Source organism: Anastrepha ludens, chromosome 6 (genome assembly GCF_028408465.1).
Source record: "Anastrepha ludens isolate Willacy chromosome 6, idAnaLude1.1, whole genome shotgun sequence".
Lineage (NCBI taxonomy): Eukaryota > Metazoa > Arthropoda > Insecta > Diptera > Tephritidae > Anastrepha > Anastrepha ludens.
Genome location: NC_071502.1, coordinates 81,076,232 through 81,097,288, shown reverse-complemented (window position 1 = coordinate 81,097,288; position 21,057 = coordinate 81,076,232). Strand labels below are relative to the sequence as shown.

Below are 21,057 nucleotides of genomic sequence, written 5' to 3'. Positions count from 1 at the left end.
CATGCTTCCATGCTTTTTTGTTCATTTATACACAAAAGTACAATTCCCAGTTCTAAAAACAAATGCAGTCCGAAATTCAGTCGTTTCTTTTAAGTATCATTCAAAAGTTTTGGACATTGATTTATTCTGGTTTCGTTAGAATATAATACTAATATAAATTAATGTAGTGCACCGGTTCGAAACACTAGTCTCGAAACATCTCGTGATTTAAACAAGTTTTTTCTATTAGCGGCCGCTCTTCGGCAGATAATAACAAGCCACCGAGCGTATCCCTGCCATGAAAAATCTCCTCATAAAAAATATCTGCCGTTCGGAGTCGGCTTGAAACTGTAGGTCCCTTCATTTGTGGAACAACATCAAGACGCACCCCACAAATAGAAAGACGAACTCGGCCAAACACCCAAAAAGGGTGTACGTGCCAATTATATTAAACTCGTTCATCATAAAATTCTGGTGCACTGTTGCAAGTATGAAAAGGATCATTTATAAGCTTATTCGGAACTGTTAGGGCTGGAGCCTAGATATTTCTAAAAATTGTATTTATGGTCTGATTTGGATTCAGAATGTTGAAAATATAAAACCAATAACTATTTTTGCAGAAAATTCACTACTGGTAGTTGCATTCGAGTTAGCGGCATTGAAATCTAAATAAGAAAATAAGTAATTACGAACCGAAATTGAGCCTCCATCTCAAGGAAGGAACTATCCATACAATTTTTTTTTTTAATTCCTTGGACTGACACTTTTCAATAATGCCACCAAATATGATTTAATTCGAAGTGGGTGCGCCTATACTTCTTCTCTGCAAAATAGGTACATCTCGTTTATGAAATGGAACTAGACTTGTTATAAAAAAAACTGTTACCCAACATTATAGAAAAAAGAGAGAAATATTTTCATTCATCAACAAGAATTTCTATGATCCCCGCACATGCCATTTGAATTCAAGTGCTTAGAGTTTCCCGTCCATTTGCTTTTTCCAAGACAATAAATAAAGGCACGAGTGCAATCGCCCCAAGTATGTGGATTAAATCCGAAGATGCGTGCTTTTCGAATTGTCGAGTGAGATCCAACATTTTTTTTATTTTTTTATAGAATGCAGTGTATCCTAAGGCGTAAGAATAAAATACTTTTCCTTAACGGTAGAACGCTTTGTAGTAATGAGTTAAAACGAAAACACATACAAAAAAATTTTGTTTCTGAAACTGAAACACTGCTTTTGCCGAGTAATACTTAAATACATTGCAAACAATTGTTCTGACACAAAGAGAACGGACTAATTTTTCTAATTGTCTTGTTCATTAACAATAGAAAATTAAGACTAATAGTGACTTGGCTTGTTACGCGGTGACTCAGAAGTGATGATTTACATTTTTATCATAAAGTAACTACAAAGCAAAAGTAGGCAGTAAAGTGTAAAAAATTTCATGAAGATCGAAATAAAAATTAAAATTTGCGGAGCTTTTCTCACGTATATTTGAGTCAAGTGATACATGGCTTACTTTGAGGTCATCAATACCGGAAGGATGAGTTTTTTTGTTTTCCGTTAGCTTAAGAGTGCACTCGCTCATCGAGTCTATTTATGCTTAAAAATGTTACGGTCTCAGTCATATCAGAAAATGGTGATATAAAAAGGTGTGACGTTTAATCACAGCCTTAAGGGGTTAAACCACTCTAACACGTCAAAAAGTAAATTAATTTGAAATAGTTTCGCTGGAAAAAAAATTAATAAAAGAAAAATATGTTAATGCTTGTAGGTCATTATTAAGTACCTACACTTTGATGATGATAATTGATTACTATCGCACCGATCCCTAGGCGGATAGTAGCAGTCTGGATTGAGTATCCATGTGATTTCGGAGTAACAGGTTGCCAGACCACAGCACTATTTTCCAAGCGGAAGTTTTTGCTCCGGGGAAGGCCGCGGAACTAGCCTACACCAGAACAAGAAAGAACTCAACAATTAATATAGGTATACGTGCATAGTCAAGCAGCAATAAGAGCAATAAGCTCATATTATATTAAGTCCAAAAATGTTCGACGGAGCAGGGAGGCCATAGAAAGGCTAGCCGGAAACAGTAGGCTGCATATCTACTGGGTACTTGGTCACAAAGGCATTATGGGGAACGAAATAGTAGATGAGATAGCAAAAAGTGCTGTTAGACTACCTTTTGAGCAAGAAAATGGCATACCAAAACCGCTAAACACAATATACAACGAAATAGACGACCACATGAAAAGGCAAGTGGAAGCTAGGTGGACTAACTTGACCACATGCAAAACAGCAAAAGTCATGTGCAGAACTAACGACAAAAAACTGACTCCATTCTTACTTACGCTCTCGCGAAAGGAATGCAGAACTATCATAGGTATGCTAACAGGCCACAATCTATTGGCTGCACCTGCGTACAAGATAGGGATTGCTAACACGGACAAATGCAGAAAATGCAGAGAGGATGTTGAGGAGACTTTAGAACACCTTTTGTGCGTTTGTCCGGCATTATCAAAAACGCGATTAAGATGCCTGGGAGCCCCACTGTTTGAGGGTCTGGAAGACGTCTCAAAAGCGGAGCTCCCAGCCCTACTTTGATTCGCCAAAAGCGCTGACATCCTACATGATGTCTACTTTAGGTATTCATAGAGGTCGGTCTCCATCTGGTATCGCTAGGGACCAAAAGCTCTATACGTGGCTTATTGCCAACCAGGCTTACCTAACCTAAGCTTTGCCTTTTTCAACTTACACGAATGTCTGGTAAAAAACTTGCCAAAATATTATTTGTAAGCCGAAATGTGGAGTAATGCTAATTTTATAGTTAGAATAATGAGGCTTTACTTATAGATTCTGGATGTGATACTCATTGTCTGTCTGCAAAATGTTAAATCTGCGAAAACAGTTTTAAATGTCTGGGAAAAAAGTGTTAAATGTCTGCGAAAATATGTTAAAAGTGGCTTAAAAATCTAACTGCACATTGAAAGTCTTACATAATAAAACATAACAGCGCTGCGCATCTGCAAACTACATATGAGAGCGCTCTACTACTGTAAATGCTTCGGCAAAAAGCAATTTCACTTTGTATGTATGTATGTATACATATAAGCGCTAATGTTAATGTTAACTAATATATAGAGGTCATGGAGAAACAATGTTGGGAATTGTGTTGGTGTTAGCACTTGCATTTGTATATATATTAGTTCATACATACATATATAATTACGCATAAAAACCCGGCTGGTGTGTTTATTTCTAGTTTATTTTTTATAAAAGTACACATAAATTAAGTATTAAGATGTGGATATCACGCAAATTATGGTAAAACTTTGTAAATGGCTTAGCCGCTTACACATTTTTAATTGATTCAATTCATTAGATGAAAACCGCCATCGAAAAGAGGAGCTCATGAATGCGAGCCCACCAGCTATAATAAATCAAATAATTCTGGAAGAAATATATGAAGATGAGGTCACGTCACGTATTTAACTGCTTACAGCCGATTTTTTAAATATCCTGAATAACTAAAAAAATGTTCAACGAATAACAGAAAGTGTTGTCTTTCCCTTTCAAAAATGTATTGTTATTAAGTAGTTTATGAGTGTTAATACACTAAGTATCTCATTTTATACACAACCGGAGACGCGGACACCAGCTAGTTTTCGAACTTTGTCCAAAATTTAACAAGCTTTCCAAAAATTGTCATCAAAATGTTCAAATTTTTAATCAGAATCTTTAGAAAATTTCTGGGTATGCGCTTTTTTGCGAAAATCTTTTTAATGAGAATTTTCTTCCATTATGGAAAGACTTTATATGAAAGATAAACATTGCGAATATGGTAAAAAGATAAAATGATTTAATTAGGTGCACAGGAATGGCTTTTTTTCTATTGGATGTACTGCCGAGAATCAACTCAAGCTTAACGTAAACCTAAATATTTATTCGGTCAAAACACACATTTATATGCGTATGTATAAAGCAGCAAAAACATCTCTTAATCAACGCCATTCAACAGACAAAGATAATTAATTGTTAGTCAATTTCTTCCAAACTCATAAATGATTACTCTTCATTTAAAAACTCCATAAATTAGGAACACAAATAAATTAAATATACAAAAAATCATACGAGTAAAAAGGAATCGAAAGATAAATTTAAAAATAGATGCAAATGTGTATATATGTGTGAACAAACAAAACTGAAAATCGCACAAAGCACAAAACCCCCAAGATTTCACATTCAGTTTGTAATTTCCCGCGCTGGAGTTTAGGATATACCTACATACAGTATTGGCCAAAACTAAAGCCCCCTCTTACAGGATTGCTAATATTGCGAAATAATTCAATAGAACCACATAAAATATTGCATATTTTTGTACCAAGTTTTTCTTATTGATGCAGTATTAATAAAATATAAATACAAAAAAAAAAAAATTAATTTAATATAATTTAACACTTTTATAACTGAAACTAAAATTTAAAATATCCATAGTACTCACATAAGAAATGGTCTAAACTAAAGCACCCCTCCCTTAATAGAAAGTTATTTACATTTATGGTTTAGTATTTTGGACTAAACTCATTATTTTTGATTACTTTAGCACATACTTCATAATTTCCAGCGATATGTTGTACCAAGCTTATACATATAACAGCTTCAAACAATTCTTCCTTTGTTGTACAATTTTCTTTGTTAATTTTTGAATTCACAAACTCCCATAATAGACTAAGAGCTGGCGGCCACGGAGGTACTACGATAACACCTCCGGCTAGAATTTTGAGAAGTGGTTGGGAGAACCATGAAACAGTGCCATTTGCAAGGATTTTGCTCAAAAGCCCTGCAAAAAAGGCGTCAGACGACTTAAAGGTGCAAAAAAAAGTTGCTAAAAAAATTTTCGTACCTCCGGCTGAAAATTTGTAGGCTTACTGTTTGAAGGTCACAAATGCTGTATATAAATCGTCAGACGTCTAGATCGCTGCAAAAGTAGTGTCAGACGACCCCAAATTTGTAAATTTTTTCGAAAATTTGTTTTTTTTTTACCTCCGTCTGACGTTCTCACATATTATAGTAGGCACTATTTTAAGTGTATATTTAAATCGTCAGACGGAAATACCGCTGCTAAGTCATCCTACAATATCCGTGAAGTTCCGATCTGCCTGAATTTTTTTTTTTTTTTTTCTGAATTTATTTTTGTTACCTCCGTCTGACATTTTTCCATACTATTGCAAAAAGCATTTCAAGTACACATTTAAATTGTCAGACGAAAATACCGTTGCAAAATACCTATCTCAAGCTAGTATATACTTGATATAGAAAGCGGGAAAAAACAGGCGAAAATCGCATTTGAAATTACGATGAAATCGTGTCAAATATATAAATACGTAGCCATAAATGTGTGTGTGTGTGTATGTGTCACGAACATACGCAAATGTGTCTTAGGGCCTAGCCGCTATGCCCGCTTTGTATATTGAAACGGGGAGAGGAAAATAGGTTTGGGCAGGCTTAGTGTAGAAATGTCGGGAAAAGAGAACGTTTGTGTGAAAATGGGTCTAATAAAAAGTGTGTGATTTGTCAACTTAGTGACGAAAGTGATTCAATACCGTTACTAAATTCGAATTGAAGGGAAAATTTTACGCATGTGTCGTACATATAAAAAGTAAAAGATTCTTCGTCTGAATAAAATAAAAATGTTGATTTCGGTGTATTGTAGAGAATTATTATTGTGTGTTTCATTTATTTCCGCAGGCAAAATAACCTCACTATACTTCAATTTCAATTTTTCACGGACTTGAAGCACTTCTAGACACTTCTGCAGTTTATTCGAATTTAGTAACGATATTGAATCACCTAAGACACATTTGCGTATGTTCGTGACACATATACACACACACACATTTATGGCTACGTATTTATATATTTGACACGATTTCATCGTAATTTCAAATGCGATTTTCGCCTGTTTTTTCCCGCTTTCTATATCAAGTATATACTAGCTTGAGATAGGTATTTTGCAACGGTATTTTCGTCTGGCAATTTAAATGTGTACTTGAAATGCTTTTTGCAATAGTATGGAAAAATGTCAGACGGAGGTAACAAAAATAAATTCAGAAAAAAAAAAAAAAAAATTCAGGCAGATCGGAACTTCACGGATATTGTAGGATGACTTAGCAGCGGTATTTCCGTCTGACGATTTAAATATACACTTAAAATAGTGCCTACTATAATATGTGAGAACGTCAGACGGAGGTAAAAAAAAAAAAAATTTTCGAAAAAATTTACAAATTTGGGGTCGTCTGACACTACTTTTGCAGCGATCTAGACGTCTGACGATTTATATACAGCATTTGTGACCTTCAAACAGTAAGCCTACAAATTTTCAGCCGGAGGTACGAAAATTTTTTTAGCAACTTTTTTTTGCAACTTTAAGTCGTCTGACGTCTTTTTTGCAGGGGTTTTGAGCAAAATCCTTGCAAATGGCACTGTTTCATGGTTCTCCCAACCACTTCTCAAAATTCTAGCCGGAGGTGTTATCGTAGTACCTCCGCGGCCGCCAGCTCTCCGTCTATAAGTACTCAATCGAATTAAGTTCGGGAGATTGAGCGGGCCAATCTAAGACCTTTACAGCAAATGGACTGGCAAATTTACTACACTTTTTATTTGATTAGAAGAAAATGTATTGAAAGTGATCTTAATGCAAAAAAATTAATCTACCCGTTCACATTTGGCAGATTAGCTGCAAAATTAATAATCAACTGTTAAGATTGTTTTGAAAGGTGTTTCTTAATAGAAATTTGTTTGGTGGAATATTTAATTGTTTTTGATTTGTTTAATAATTATTAACGATATGAAGAAAATGCAAAGAGAAGCATTAGTTAATTTAATTACACAGTTGGAGAAAATCCTTGAACGACGCACACTGGGGATTTTTGTACAGAGATGCGGAAAAAAGTATACATCCCAAAAAATATTTACATTTTTACTACTAACGAAGTTGTATATATTTGTGTATGAAAAGAACATGTTTAAAAACTATTTTTTTTTAAATTTTTAAAAAACAATGTTTTTTAATATTCATAAATTTAATTTTTTTTTTTTTTTTTTTTTTTATTAATATAAGCCAGCAAATATTTACGCACAGGATACATGTAAGTTCATAATTCTGAATTACCCTCAAAATTTCAAAACAAAATTAAAAGTGTTTCGTTATCATTATGCACACACTAGAAAGCGTTTAGTTGTTATCATTGCCAAAAAATAATCAGTGGCGCCTGGTGGCACCTGCAATTGATTAAAACTGAAAGAGACGCTATTAAGCAACACGTTGATACTAGTTTCTGACCGTAGGTAAATGTAGCTCAACTTGCAGATCCAAGAATATGAAGGAATATGATTTTTTTTTTTTCGTAAAAATAATTATAAATAGATAATCAAATGCTTCACAGCCTTTGTTCTTTCGGCTAAAATATATAAAAATATCGTACCCTAAATGAAAAATAAAAAATTGGAAGTCGGCTCAAGCAAAAGGAAAAAAAGCCACCTTGGGCTTTGAAGTTATTTCTTAGTCAGTTCAATACTAATAGGACTATCAATAAGTTCGTGCGGTTTTTTTTCGAAATTTGAAACTTTATTGACGTAAAATGGTTACAAATTTAATATTCAAAATATTGTCCATCGCTTACTACTACTTTTTCCCATCTTTCTGGCAATTCACGGATTCCCTTTGTGAAAAATTCGGTCGGTTTTGCCGCAATCCACGAATCGATCCATTTTTTGACTTCATCGTAATTACGGAAGTGCTGGTCAGCCAGGCCATGTTGCATCGATCGGAAGAGATAGTAATCGGATGGCGCAAGGTCTGGACTATACGGCGGGTGGGGTAGGACATCCCATTTGAGCGTTTCTAAGTATGTTTTGACCACTTGTGCAACATGTGGCCGAGCATTGTCATGTTGCAAAATAACTTTGTCGTGTCTATCGGCGTATTGCGGCCGTTTTTCTCGCAGTGCTCGGCTCAAACGCATCAATTGTCGTCGGTAGACATCCCCCGTAATCGTTTCATTCGGTTTCAGTAGCTCATAATACACAACACCCAGCTGGTCCCACCAGATACACAGCATAACCTTCAGGCCATGAATATTCTGCGCCGACGTCGATGTTGAAGCATGGCCAGGGTATCCATACGTTGCCCGACGTTTTGGATTGTCGTAATGGACCCACTTTTCATCGCCAGTCACAATTCGATGCAAAAAACCCTTTCTTTTGTGCCGTTGAAGCAGTTGTTCGCATGCCATAAAACGGCGTTCAACGTCTCTTGGCTTCAATTCATACGGCACCCAATGGCCTACCTTTCGGATCATTCCCATGGCTTTTAAACGTTTGGAAATGGTTGATTGATCAACTCCCAAAGTTTTTGCAACCTCTTCTTGCGTTTGAGCCGGATCTTGATCGAGCAATTCCTCCAATTCGGTATCCATGAACTTTGGCGGCGCACCCTCGCGTTCTTCGTCTTCCAAGCCAAAATCACCACTTTTAAAGCGTGCAAACCACTTCTGGCACGTTCGCTCAGATAGAGCATGCTCACCATAAACTTCCACCAAGATACGATGACTTTCGGCTGCTTTTTTCTTCATATTAAAATAATGAAGAAGAATTCCCCGCAAAAACACATTATTTGGCACGAAATTCGACATTTTCAAGTGTGGTAAAAATATTGTTGTTTACGCTTCAAATAAAAAACTTATACTGACGTTTGTGCCTTACGACAGTAGCTCTCCAATGAATGTTTGGAAATGTGGATCGATGGAATAATAATCAAGTTACGCCATCTGTTGTAAAACCGCACGAACTTATTGATAGTCCTATTATAAAAAAATTATACTTTTGACATATCTATAAAAAAAAACTGTAAGTCAGAGTTTAGTAATTCTTTTTGATTTTATTGTTGGTTCTATTCTAGAATTTAGAAATACCATTAAACATTGCGTAGGTGGTATGTTGCAAATTTGACTTTCTTCCGCTAAATCCCCAGTGTGCGACGTCTACTGAGGTTAAAAAAAAATTATTGCAGCAAAACGCATGCGAAATTCGATATTATATTTTATAATAAGCAAAACAGCCGAATGCGTCTCTATGGGCATACGCTCTTTTGTGTAATATTAGTGCATAGATAATAATACCTTAAAAAATTATTAGAATTATGTCTACAAAACGCTTTTCTTTGCCAACAATTTTATTTAGTTTTTTCTTTTAGGTTTCTCCTAACATTTGTTATAATAATTAGAGATAACACAGAAAACACAGGGTTGTACAGCAAAAATTATCTTTATAATGAAAGAAATTTAATACTCTCGGATTTCGGGAGAGAAATTTTCTATGGGTAATCTAGCTTTTTAATTACGGATTGGGAGTTAAGCTCGAAAAAGTAGATAGTCTAGTTAAATGTGAACGTATTTATTATCTATATATTTCTTCATATATTTCTGTTTACGTGATAAATAAAGGTTTACTTTGAAGTAAATTAAAAAATATTTTTCTTTTGTGATAAACATTTCTTTTCGCTTTTTACGTTTTAAATAATGAAATTTATTACTATGAGTGGCAAGTTTCGTACTAATCTTGCACAAAATTGCTTTTTTATCAACATACAAACAATTCAAAGCAATAAAGTGTGAACTTTATTGAAGACATAATTTTTATGGAGGAATTCGCTCAAACTAAATTTTAAATTTTAAATGTAATTCATCTTAAGGTTTATTGACTTTTTCATTACTAAAATGTTTCTGAAAGATTGGTAAAATAGTAATTAGGATGTAAATAATAATAAATCGATGTTCTTTGCGTCGAGTTTTCAAATATAGTAGTTTGCTCCTTATCAGTGGTGTGTGATTGATATACAATATTATTAAAATATATATACCTATATGTATATATACATATATATTTTTTTTTTATCGATTAGTAAATTTTTTGTCTGAACACCAGCCAGATTCATGATTATGTAATTGACGACTTAAACGCACGCATAGGTACAGCTCGAACCATTAGCAAATATTTATAGTCGAAATGCCTAGAGTTACTGAAAAAAGAGAATCTAAAGACCCGATAATTGGCTCGAAAGGGAAAAAATTACTCAGTTTAGTAAATTGAGTTGGAGGGATCGTTTTGAACGGCAGAATGCCTGATGATAATCGTGTGGAACTGACTTTTTGTGGCGCTGTAGGACATCGACATTGAATGTTTCAGCACGTGCACGAAAATGCTGCGGTTTTGAAAGATTTTAATGAATCCCCCACAGCAAAGTCCATAATAAATTATGTAGCTAAACGGAATTATTGTATTATTTTAAATTGTGCGCTAAAAAAAAGTTTCAACATTTCTGTAATGAGGTTGGTCTTCTGAACACAGGCAGGAACTCCCGAGATTGGTGGTTACTAACTATTACTCTGAAAATTTTAAATCTTTGCTTTATCGCACAGGTGATGGACCTTGTATACATGGGGTACAGTCTATTTTGTTAGACCCTTTTTCGACTCACTTTTTGAAATGCCCAATTTGAACCATGTACTCCATGGGTTCAAAGAAAAAAACCACCTAGCAAAGACCAGAATACTTACGGATGCTACAAGTACGCCCCGGACACTTTTCTTACTGCGATACTGAGTTTATTTAATATGATTTTCCTTAAGAAACAGATTCCTAACGCCTTTCGTAACGCTATTATTACGTGTCTTTTTTACAAAGGTGATCCTTCCATGCCCTCAAATTATCGCGGACTTTCATTGCTTGATACTAGTTACAAAATGTTTGCTGACATTTTGTTAAACCGTAGAAATGAGTGAATTTTAGTAAATTTCAAATGGGTTTTCTTAAGAATTACTCTACTGCTCATAATTCTTTCAATGTGACTAGTATCGTCCACCTCAATTTGTGTGCAAAAAAGAAAACTTTTGCGTCCTTTGTAGATTTTTCATGTGCCTTTGACACAGTTCAGCGCAATATGTTTTTATATAAACAAACACGTCTCGACCTCTCCAACCACATAATTGATATTATACGTCTTAGTTATTGCGACACTACAAATCAGGTCCGCTATAACGGAGCGCTCTCTGATCCTTTTCTTGTTAATCAAAGTGTATGGCAAGGTTATTTGCTGAGTCCTAGTCTTTTTTCCTTGTATCCTAATGACCTAAGTAACAGTTTACAATGCGGTATTAAAGTTGCTGATACTACGGTCAAGGTAGGTATTGCTGTACGTTGACGATATCGTTTTGCTTATAGATTCTGCAATAGATCTTCAAAAACTGATTGCTCATCTTTACGCTTATTGTACGCAGTGAGGTCTAAACGTAAACCTGATTAATTCTAAAGTTATGGTTTTCAGAAAATGTACAAGAATTCCTGTTGGCTGTCATTGAATTTACGGTAGCGATTCGTCAATGAATATAAATAGCTTGGTATTATGTTAAGTTATAAACTTAGGTAGGTAGGTAGGTAGGGTGGTTGTCATAAGACACACTTAGACCTTTCGCAGGTATATTGTGATACCACTGCAGCTTATCCTTACTTTACGTGTTCCTTGTCAAACCATCCGGTAGCTTTAATAAACGAGCAGAGCTTCGTTAGTTTTAGATGGGCTATGTCCGCTACATCGGTTAGAAATGCTGTATCAAGAGTGCGCAGCCTTCTCATAGCTAGACTTTCACACTCACATAAAAGGTGTCTGACTCTTTCCTCTTCTTCTGTATTAAGACAGCTTCTACAGAAATCGAAGTACGGGAGTCCTAACCTTCTAGCGTGGCTGCCTATTAAACAATGACCAGTTAATACACCTATCATTTTTCATATAGATTCTCTGTTGAATCTTAGCAAGATCTTCGATCGACCGCTGTTCCAGTTCGGTCATGTCTGTCTGCTTAGTTCGTATGTTATGAGGTTTTGCCAGCTTGTATTTACCTTTATGATGGGTTCCCTGTCTATAAGTAATTTACAAGTGGCTATGGGCATGGGTATCAGCACCTTATCCGGTTCGAGATCGAGCGTTGTACCGGTTCGTGCAAGTTCATCCGCCTTACAGTTTCCTGTGGCCTGGTACCCAGATAAGGTGCACCTTGTAGCACTTAGATACGTCATCTAGTAGTTTAAAACATTCTAGAACTGTTTTTGACGAGTGCGTTTTTGATTCAAGCGCTTTTATTGCTGCTTGACTGTCCGAGTAAATGAAGACTTCATTTGTAGATAATACTCTCGTTTTTATTTTATTTTTAAGTCCCTCTTTTATGGCAGTGACTTCCGCCTGAGATACACTGCAATGATCAGGTAAGCGAAATGATTGGCATACTCCGAGTTTATCGGAGTATACCCCTCCACCTACTTTGTTGTCCAGTTTTGAGCCATCTGTGTAGATGTTTAAGTCATTTTTCTTAACAGTAAGCCCGTTATCCCATTCCTCTTTGGAAGGAAATACTGTGACAAAGGATTTATTAAAATTGATGTCCTTGTAATATTTAGTGCATCTGTGGGTGTGGTTCTGAGGGCCCCGCAGATGCAAAGACTGGCCATTCTTTGTACGTGTACCAAGTTATAAACTTAGTTACATAAAACATTTGAGGCAAAACTTGCAATAAATGCTACGTGGCTGAAATACGTAAACAATCCGAGGATAAAATTACCAAAAAATTGAAAATTTTCTACGCTGCGTTCAGGTAGATAATGTTTTACGGTGCTCAGATATGGGGTGTTGATAGATATGAGCCAGTAGAGACACTTCTGCGACCCTTTCTAAAAAATTTAATTTTTACCTCCAAACACGCCAAATTATATGCTCCACCTATAAACAGGATTGTTACCACAGTTTCTCTATACTCTCTGCACCCATATGACTTTTATTGTACGTTGCCTTAGTCTACCGGCAAACAGACGCGCTTGCATCTTAACTAAGGGAGCAGTAAGGCAGGGATCGGATTGGGTTAAGCAGTGGACTAAAATATACAATGATATAGATATGGATTCCCCGCTAAATTTTTTCCCAACGGCTATTAAGATTAGCTTGCCCTTAGGAACTGCTAACTTTTACTGAATTTGCTTTTCACATGATTTTTATTCACATTTGGCGCCGCTAGAATCAATTTATTTTTAATGATGAGCTCGCGGCGTATGCTATAAGCTTGGCTATTAGAGCTAGAGGCGACTTACTAACTTGTACTGTTTGCAATTTAAATGTTGTTGAAGATGCGTTCCCTTTAATCGGTTCTGTCCTCTTTATTCAAATAAAAGTGTAAAGTGTTTTGTTGAGAAAGTTTTGGATCTACCGCTGGTTTTAAATAAATATCTTAAGAGAAAATAATTATTTTGTTCTTTATAAATACATTTGTAATTGTTTAAAGTATAGAGAACTAATTCGGAATGAACTTACTTAGTTTAAAATTGAAGTGCTTTGCAGATATGCAACATCAAGTGTTAAATTAAATGTCTATGATTTTATTTATCCTACTCTCTTTTTGTATGAATTTCCAATATTGCTAAATATATTTATTGTATTGAGTAAATAAATATTTTAATACTTTTTTTTTTTTTGTTTTGTAACTTTGATAACTTTTTGTTAAGTAAGATTTCAGTTAATAAATAATATAAAAAATAAAGTTAATCAGTTTCCATTAAATTTTAAATGGGTTAATTTCATGATAAGCTTAAATACTTTCAGTCATTGATATTTGAGTCATATAAAAAAGTTATGTTCCAAGGTTAATCCCGGGATCAAAATTTTCCACTAATATTGGCGTCCCTGGTAGTACTATGCGTAATAAGACTGGTTACCACTACGCATATAATCGATTATTCATGCGTAAATTTCGCGAACACATATGCAACTTGCAGGTAATTAAATGTGTTCGGCATGCATTGCTCGAAAGGGGAACTTTCTGTCTTTTGCGACGAATACTGAATTCTCCTCATTCTCATCTTATGCTACGGGCTACACACTTACATCGCATTTATTATGCTTATATACATACATATGTAGGCGCGTATGAATATCTATAGTTAGTATTCGTAATTATAGACTAGACAACAAATTAATAGTGGCAATGAGCTGACGAGCGTGTGGATATGAGTAGATACATACATACATATGTATGTTTGTACGAATATGAACGATGAAATACACAAAACGGAAAGGATGACGCGAAATATTGCGACGAGGGGAAATCCAGCAAAATGTTGAAAACAGAGCTATGACTCAATTGATGTCAGTTTCGATGTACATAAATTTTGCATGGCAACTCGTTAAGTGACCGGTAATCGCAGCGGTATCTTCTTCTTGATTTTCAAGGTCAGTTTATTTCGTAGACAAGTCACGCAATTTTCAATTAAAACAGATCGAGTGTATTTGCATATAAAATTTTATTGAATGTATGTACGAGTATGCACGTCAACACGAAATAACAGTTAACAGTTTTTATATAAAGCTTTTAAAGATGCGTAGACCAGTGATGCTTTGCAGACGCCGCATTGAGGTTTCAAGAGACGTTAATGCAGTAGCGACCTATTTAATACTTTTATTGGACCAGTTTATGACTATAAAACAGGCAGTGTTTGAAAATTTCGTGCTTAAGATAACTATTGAAAGTGGCTTTAAATTAAGTTTTTTCGTACAATTAAATTTTTAAATCTTTTTATTGTTTTTGGTATTTTTTCAAAAGCGTAAAAAGTTTATTGGCCAGTTTTTTGACAAAGGCATTAATTTGTAACGCGATTGAAAGCCGCTGAATTGTGATTTAACCGAAAATTGTATTTTTTTATATGGATTTAATTTTTTTTACCACGGGTTCTATGATGCCACCACGTTTATACTCCGATCTTTTTATCTCAGAAAAATTGCAATTTAAGCACGTTGAACCGACATTTATGCTATTCTCGGTTTTTTAAATGTTATTTAGCCCCCGGTATTTAGCCAATAGACAAATACATACAAAAGAGTGCAGCACCTTTCCGCGTTTTAACACAAACTCGCACAATGCATCGTTCTTAGCCGCCGAGTAATTTTGGTTGCGCGCCTTTGAAGGACTTGCTGTACGTTTTTACATCGCCTTTTACTTCCATTTTAGAAAACAAAAAAGGCAAAATTTAAAATTGAAAACGGAAATTGGTCGGCTTACAAATGGAGATTTAAATTTTTTAAATTTTGTATAAACTCGTCCCCTTAGTATTAAAATAGCCTATAAATTGTTTGATGTTTTGAGAAAATGAATTTCAAACTTTTTGTCGAAAGTAGCTCTCACTCAAATCTCGTTATGTCTGTAAATATTTATTATTTTTTGACTGACGTTTTGACCCACTTTGTGGAACTAGAATTTGACAAAATTTTGACCACATATAAAATCGACGATGGAGAATCCAAAAATTCAAAAAAAAAAAATAATAGCCTATGAGCACATTGGCTATTGTTATACTAAGGGGACGAACTGACTGTTCAGTGCAATGTCAACTATTTAAATGTGAGTTGTTAAAAGACATTTACGATTCTTCGCAAATCTCATTATTTTTGCGAACAAATCGGAAAAATTTAGCCGCGTCGTATTGTAAATTGAGATTTATGTAGTTACTAGGTGGCGCAAAATCATCACCCTATCGTATATTGCAAATGACGCCGTACGCCAATCATATCTTGCATTTGTGTATTAGGCAACTGCAGAATGCAAACAATCAACCAATTGAGCGCGTAAAGATCAAAATAAAAATTTCCAACACCCAAAATATTTATTTTTTATTTAGTAAAAAAGTTATGCAAAAACAAAATTGGATTACTAATTTTACGCCAGCTTGTAAATCAATTTTTAAACTGTTATTCTTCAACTCGGTAAACAAATTGTAAAGAAGTGAAAAAAATTATAAAAAGTTTCATCAAAAATTTTGAAATTTTGATGGAAATTTTATGACATGTACCTTGGTGGTAAAAATGTGGCAGATTTAAATAAAAAAAACCAAAATGTTGTGCTTTATGTCTGATGGACAAACCACATCCATTTGGTATGGGTGCCAGCGTATGGTGACATACCAAGGAATTGTAAGGCAGACAAATTAGCGAGAAAGGGCTATTCCACTCGTCTCATTCTTCGTATGGAAATGTAGGTATGCCCCTCTCAACCTACAAGTAACACTGTCCCTTCAGCCAACACGAAATGGGTTGGTAGTCCACATTGAAATTTTTATGGAAATTTTATGACATGTTTTTTTTACGAAGTTTAGGACTTGGATGTTTAACTTTTTTTCATAGAAGCATTTTTAAAATTAAATAAGAAACAAATAAGTTACACTGTGCGACAGTGATATTATACTTTTATGGAGACCTAGCACAACTTGTAGTAAAACTAAGAAAAATGGTATAGGAGAAATTTCCAATACACCCCCAAAATCTTAATTTATGGCCAAAACACCGTTTTTCGAAAGGTTGATGTGAACAATCACTTATAACTGCGCCAATTTTAATCCGGTTTTAATTTTTTTTTAGTTCAAAAGAGCAAAAAGAAACCTTTCCGATAGTGTGTTGACAATTTTTCTGAAATGATAACTGCCGAGGCTGTAGACAGAAGTATTTCGAATTTTTTGATTTTTTTCTCTGTTTTTCCAACTTTGACGTTATTTTTACGAATATCGATGAAGCACCAAAATAAAGAAAAACATTGTTCTAATAGCGGTCGCCCCTCGGCAGGCAATGGCAAACCTCCGAGTGTATTTCTGCCAAGAAAAAGCTTATCATAAAAATATCTGCCGTTCGGAGTCGGCTTGAAACTGTAGGTCCCACCATTTGTGGAACAACATCAAGACGCACACCACAAATAGGAGGAGGAGCTCGGCCAAACACCCAAACCACACAACTCTATGAATTTTCATCCAATTGCATAAAATATAGCTTATTCGACGCAAAACTAAATTTACTATAATAATAGTGTATTAAAAAAAATTCTCAATATCGGATAATATCGTAAAAATGATATCAAAGTTGAAAAAATGGAGACAAAAAAACTTACAACTGCAGTCTCGTCAGTTTTCAATTCAAAAAAATTATGAACGTACTGTCAAAAAGGCTTGTTTTTGTTCTTTCGAACAAAAAAAAATTAGAAATCGGATGGAAATTGGCGAAGTTAGGAGTGATTGTTCACATCAAACTACTGAAAAACGGTTTTTTGGCCATAAAATGAGATTTTGGGGGTGTATTGGAAATTTCTCCTATACCATTTTTTTAGTTTTTCTATCCATAAAAGTAGATTTAGTTTTTCTGTTTTGTTACACAGTGTTATCAAAACTTGTCACAAGTCCCTGGAATTATTAAACACACTATACACAAAATTTAAAAGCTTATCTTAAGGCTTATAAGGATTTTAAAAGCATTTTTGGAGTATATATTTAGAATATAATGGCGTATCTTAAACGTTTAAAATACGTTTTTAAGAACATATTTTGAATTGCCCTGGTGATTGGGTACTGTCGATTTGCTAGTACGCGTATTTGCATCCTTTGAGTATCTACATAAGTATTCCAGGATCTAATTTGATACATTTTTCCTATAACTTCTGATATCATCCCTTGTTCTTATTCACCTCTTCTAACCATTTCAACCTATCACTGAGCACTTCGGGATCTCCTTTAGATTTTGCTTTGAAAGTTGTCTAGCATTTAATGTCTATTGGCGGTCAAGGTTCGACACTCGCACAGATAGTAAAAAAGAAGAGTGAGGATGGTTAGTAGAAATTGTTTCATTTTCCCATCAACTGTCATACCTTCTGCTCAAATATGAACGAGACGTTATCAATAAAACGGTCCGCGGATGACATATGGCAAAAATACATTTTTTGTTGGATGGTAGGACTGTTATAAGCTTACATGGCAAATTTCAGTGTGATATGTCACATAGTTTGTTTTCTGTGCTACTTTTATTGATAAAGTCTCGTTCATATTTGAGCAGAAGGTAACATACGTCCGAAAATTTCCACCTCTGTGCGGAGCTGATTTTTTTCAGTTGCTCTCGGCGATTTTTAAACAAATAATTTTTCGTTATTCAAATAGAAAGTTATAACACAACAAATAATAGATAATAAAAAATAAATAATAAAAATACGAGGGGGGTTCAATAAGTACCCGCGTTAAAAATGTTAGAAATTTTTTCAAAATTTGTTTATTTATCTTTCAACATAGTTCCCTTTTAGTAAGATACACTTCTTCCAACACTCCGGACACTTTTTAACCCCTCTCATTCAAAAATAAAAAGCGAATTCCGAACGAAACTGCTCTTTTTCCATCTTAGCGAAAATCACGAAATACGTCTTACTTGAAAAGCTGCCAAATCCAAACTAACCTATCAATCAGTCTGAAATTTCTTTAGCCGTTATTTGACAGATGGCAGCATACGATGCTGACACCAATTTCCCTCAGGAACGCCCCCTGCCATCAAACACAGGTACTTATCGAACAGCCATCGTGTTTATGTTCCAAATGACGCAGAGAAGTAATAAATTGATTTGCTTAAAAGATTTTAAAAGTTTTTAGATTTTAGATTGTATTCAAATTTAATTTGTGCTAAGATACCTGTTCTGGCATTTACTTAAACTTCATTTATTTGAACCTTTTCAATTTTAACTCAAAGTGGCAGAAATTGCCGTAAAAAAAGTTTAACATTTTTTTCACAGAAGTTATGGAGGAGGCAAAAATCAAAAGTCCTTAACAAGAGGTGTGAAAACCTTACATAAGTCTAACTTTTAATACAATAATGAATACCAAATAGAGAAGTAATGAAGTCCTTTACAGCTGATTCTCTAGAATTTGTATATCTTGGGTAACCGAACTACAGTTTACTAAAGTACGAAAGTATAATTTTTTCTGTATTTTGTGTTATAACTTTTAAAGCCGGAAAATATCCTATTTAATAAGAATTTTTTCAATATATTTAACGATTATAGTTAACTCGAATTTTTTGGATAAAATTTTGAGAATGTGGAACTTGTTGTTGTTGTTGTTCTTATTATTCTTCTTCTTCCTCTTTGCTTCACAATCTGTGGTGGCCCATAGCTTCACCAACAATCTTCCTCCAGTTCGCTCTGTCATTGGCTACATTTTCCCAATTACGAACTTCCATCACTTTTATGTCTGCTTCGACGCCATCTCCTTCTTAGACCGCCCCTCTTTTTTCCTCCTTTTGATCTGAGCAATTTATTATTTGCATAATACGCCTTGTTAGCCGCTTAAATTCTTTCATCTATTGATGGGTCTTTATTCGCCAATAGCACGAGTTCCAAGTATTTGAATTCATTTACGCTTTCAAAAACAAAATTAGCTATACCTATAAGTAGATTCCTGTCATCCGCATTACGTAAACTTGGGTTTTCCAGCATTGACATTCAGTCCTATGCCTATTGCTTTTGTTTCCAGTAGCTTGAATATGCGTCCTAGTTTGGTTTTTTTTTTTGTTTGCCATGATGAGAACGATGTCAGTATATGCAAATATTCTAAAATCCTTGTGAAATATTGTTCCGTGCAAGTTAATATCCGTTATAACTGTGTGAAAATCATAGCAGCAATACGTCTCCTTGCTTACACCAGACAGTAAAAATCAACGTGCAGAGAACCAGTTCAATTAATTTCAACGGCGTGCCAAGTTTTTGGAAACAGTGCTTGATTTATTTTCTATCTAGACTTTCAACCGCTTGTTTAAAATCAATAAAAAGGCAGAAGATATCAGTGTTGTGCTCGAACAACTCTTCAATTATTTGGCTTACCAGGAAACCTTGTTCAATTGTTGATCGATTGCTTCTAAAGCCGCACTGGTACCCATCTATTATTTTATCAGTATAAACTTTGATTGGAACGCAACTTTGAAAATTAAAAAGTAGTTAATAATCGTCAAAAATATATTTTATGGGAAAAATTATTAAGATACCAAACTGAAATACTGTCTGACTAATAGCCTTTCCAACAATACCCCATTTGGGCCAATCGGATCAGTAAATTCTGGCTTATACAAAGTTTTCGCAACTTCCTTTAGAGAGTTTTTTTGATTTTTGCCACCTCCACAACTTTTGTGAAAAAAATTTAAAAGTTCTTTTAAGGGCATTTTCGTTAGAATATGAATTTAACCTATGTGCAAAACTTTAGCAAAATTCTAGACCATTTTTGCAGAAAAACACCACTTTTAGTTGAGTTTTATTATAGAATGGCCGGATGTGCGATATCTAGTTTTTTATTAAAATGTGCATTTTAAGTTTAAATTTGCGTTTTGAGCCATACATAATAGCTTTTTTCTTTTCTTTTTCCCCCAAAAGTACGTGTCTGCATCGTCGAGTCCCGTGGCACATACCGCAAGACCCCGAAGTTTTGCCCAATTCTGGAGGCAACTAGTAATATAGAATGCGTAATTGGCATCGATCGTCTGGACTGTGTGCGACGGATACACAAAGGTACCGCCCATTTTGGTGTGCTCTCGGCAGAAGAGCTTATTGCCGCACGTTGGGCCAGCGTCGAGATTTTGGTCACAAGTGAGCTGCGTTCGCATGACACCCATTTCGAGTATGAAATCGTCGCTGTAGTGGACAACGAGGCAAATATACATACAGTGCATGATCTGCGGGGTGCGAAACTTTGCCATCCTGGTTATGGATTGGGTAATCATTGGACCGATGTGTTAGCTAATGTACGTGTAATACTAACCGTGTTTTTGTAATTTTTTTTAAAGCCATATTTTTTTATTTACTTTACAGTACTTTGAGTCAACACTAATTTCAAAATCATGTAACCCGGACATATCACTGACAGAGGATCGTATTAGCGCATCGGCAAAATTCTTTGGGCCCAGCTGCAAAGCCGGTCCATGGGTGCCTGATCCAACACAAGATCGCGCTCTCAAAGACCGCTACCCGTCGCTGTGTCAACTCTGTTATGACTCTTACCGCTGCGATATTGGCGACAAGCACTGGGGCCGTCGCGGCGCGCTTTATTGCCTCACAAATGGCGTTGGAAATGTTGCTTGGGCGCGTCTGGATGATGTGCGCAGTCATTTCGGCGTAAGTTATAAACGATTAATC

The 21,057-nt window shown here is 35.0% G+C and overlaps 2 protein-coding genes across 5 annotated transcripts in view; one reads left to right on the top strand and one right to left on the bottom strand.

Annotated features, from left to right (window-relative positions):
• The window catches only part of LOC128868479 (major facilitator superfamily domain-containing protein 6), an 84,355-nt gene that overhangs the window by 52,353 nt on the left and 10,945 nt on the right, over positions 1–21,057 (bottom strand). The gene's annotated exons all lie outside the window — the stretch shown is intronic.
• The window catches only part of LOC128868478 (transferrin), a 38,596-nt gene that overhangs the window by 15,878 nt on the left and 1,661 nt on the right, over positions 1–21,057 (top strand). The window contains exons 2-3 of the mRNA XM_054110604.1: positions 20,299–20,666; positions 20,734–21,036. Coding sequence (XP_053966579.1) covers positions 20,299–20,666; positions 20,734–21,036 — 671 coding nt within the window. The remainder of the gene's footprint in view (positions 1–20,298; positions 20,667–20,733; positions 21,037–21,057) is intronic.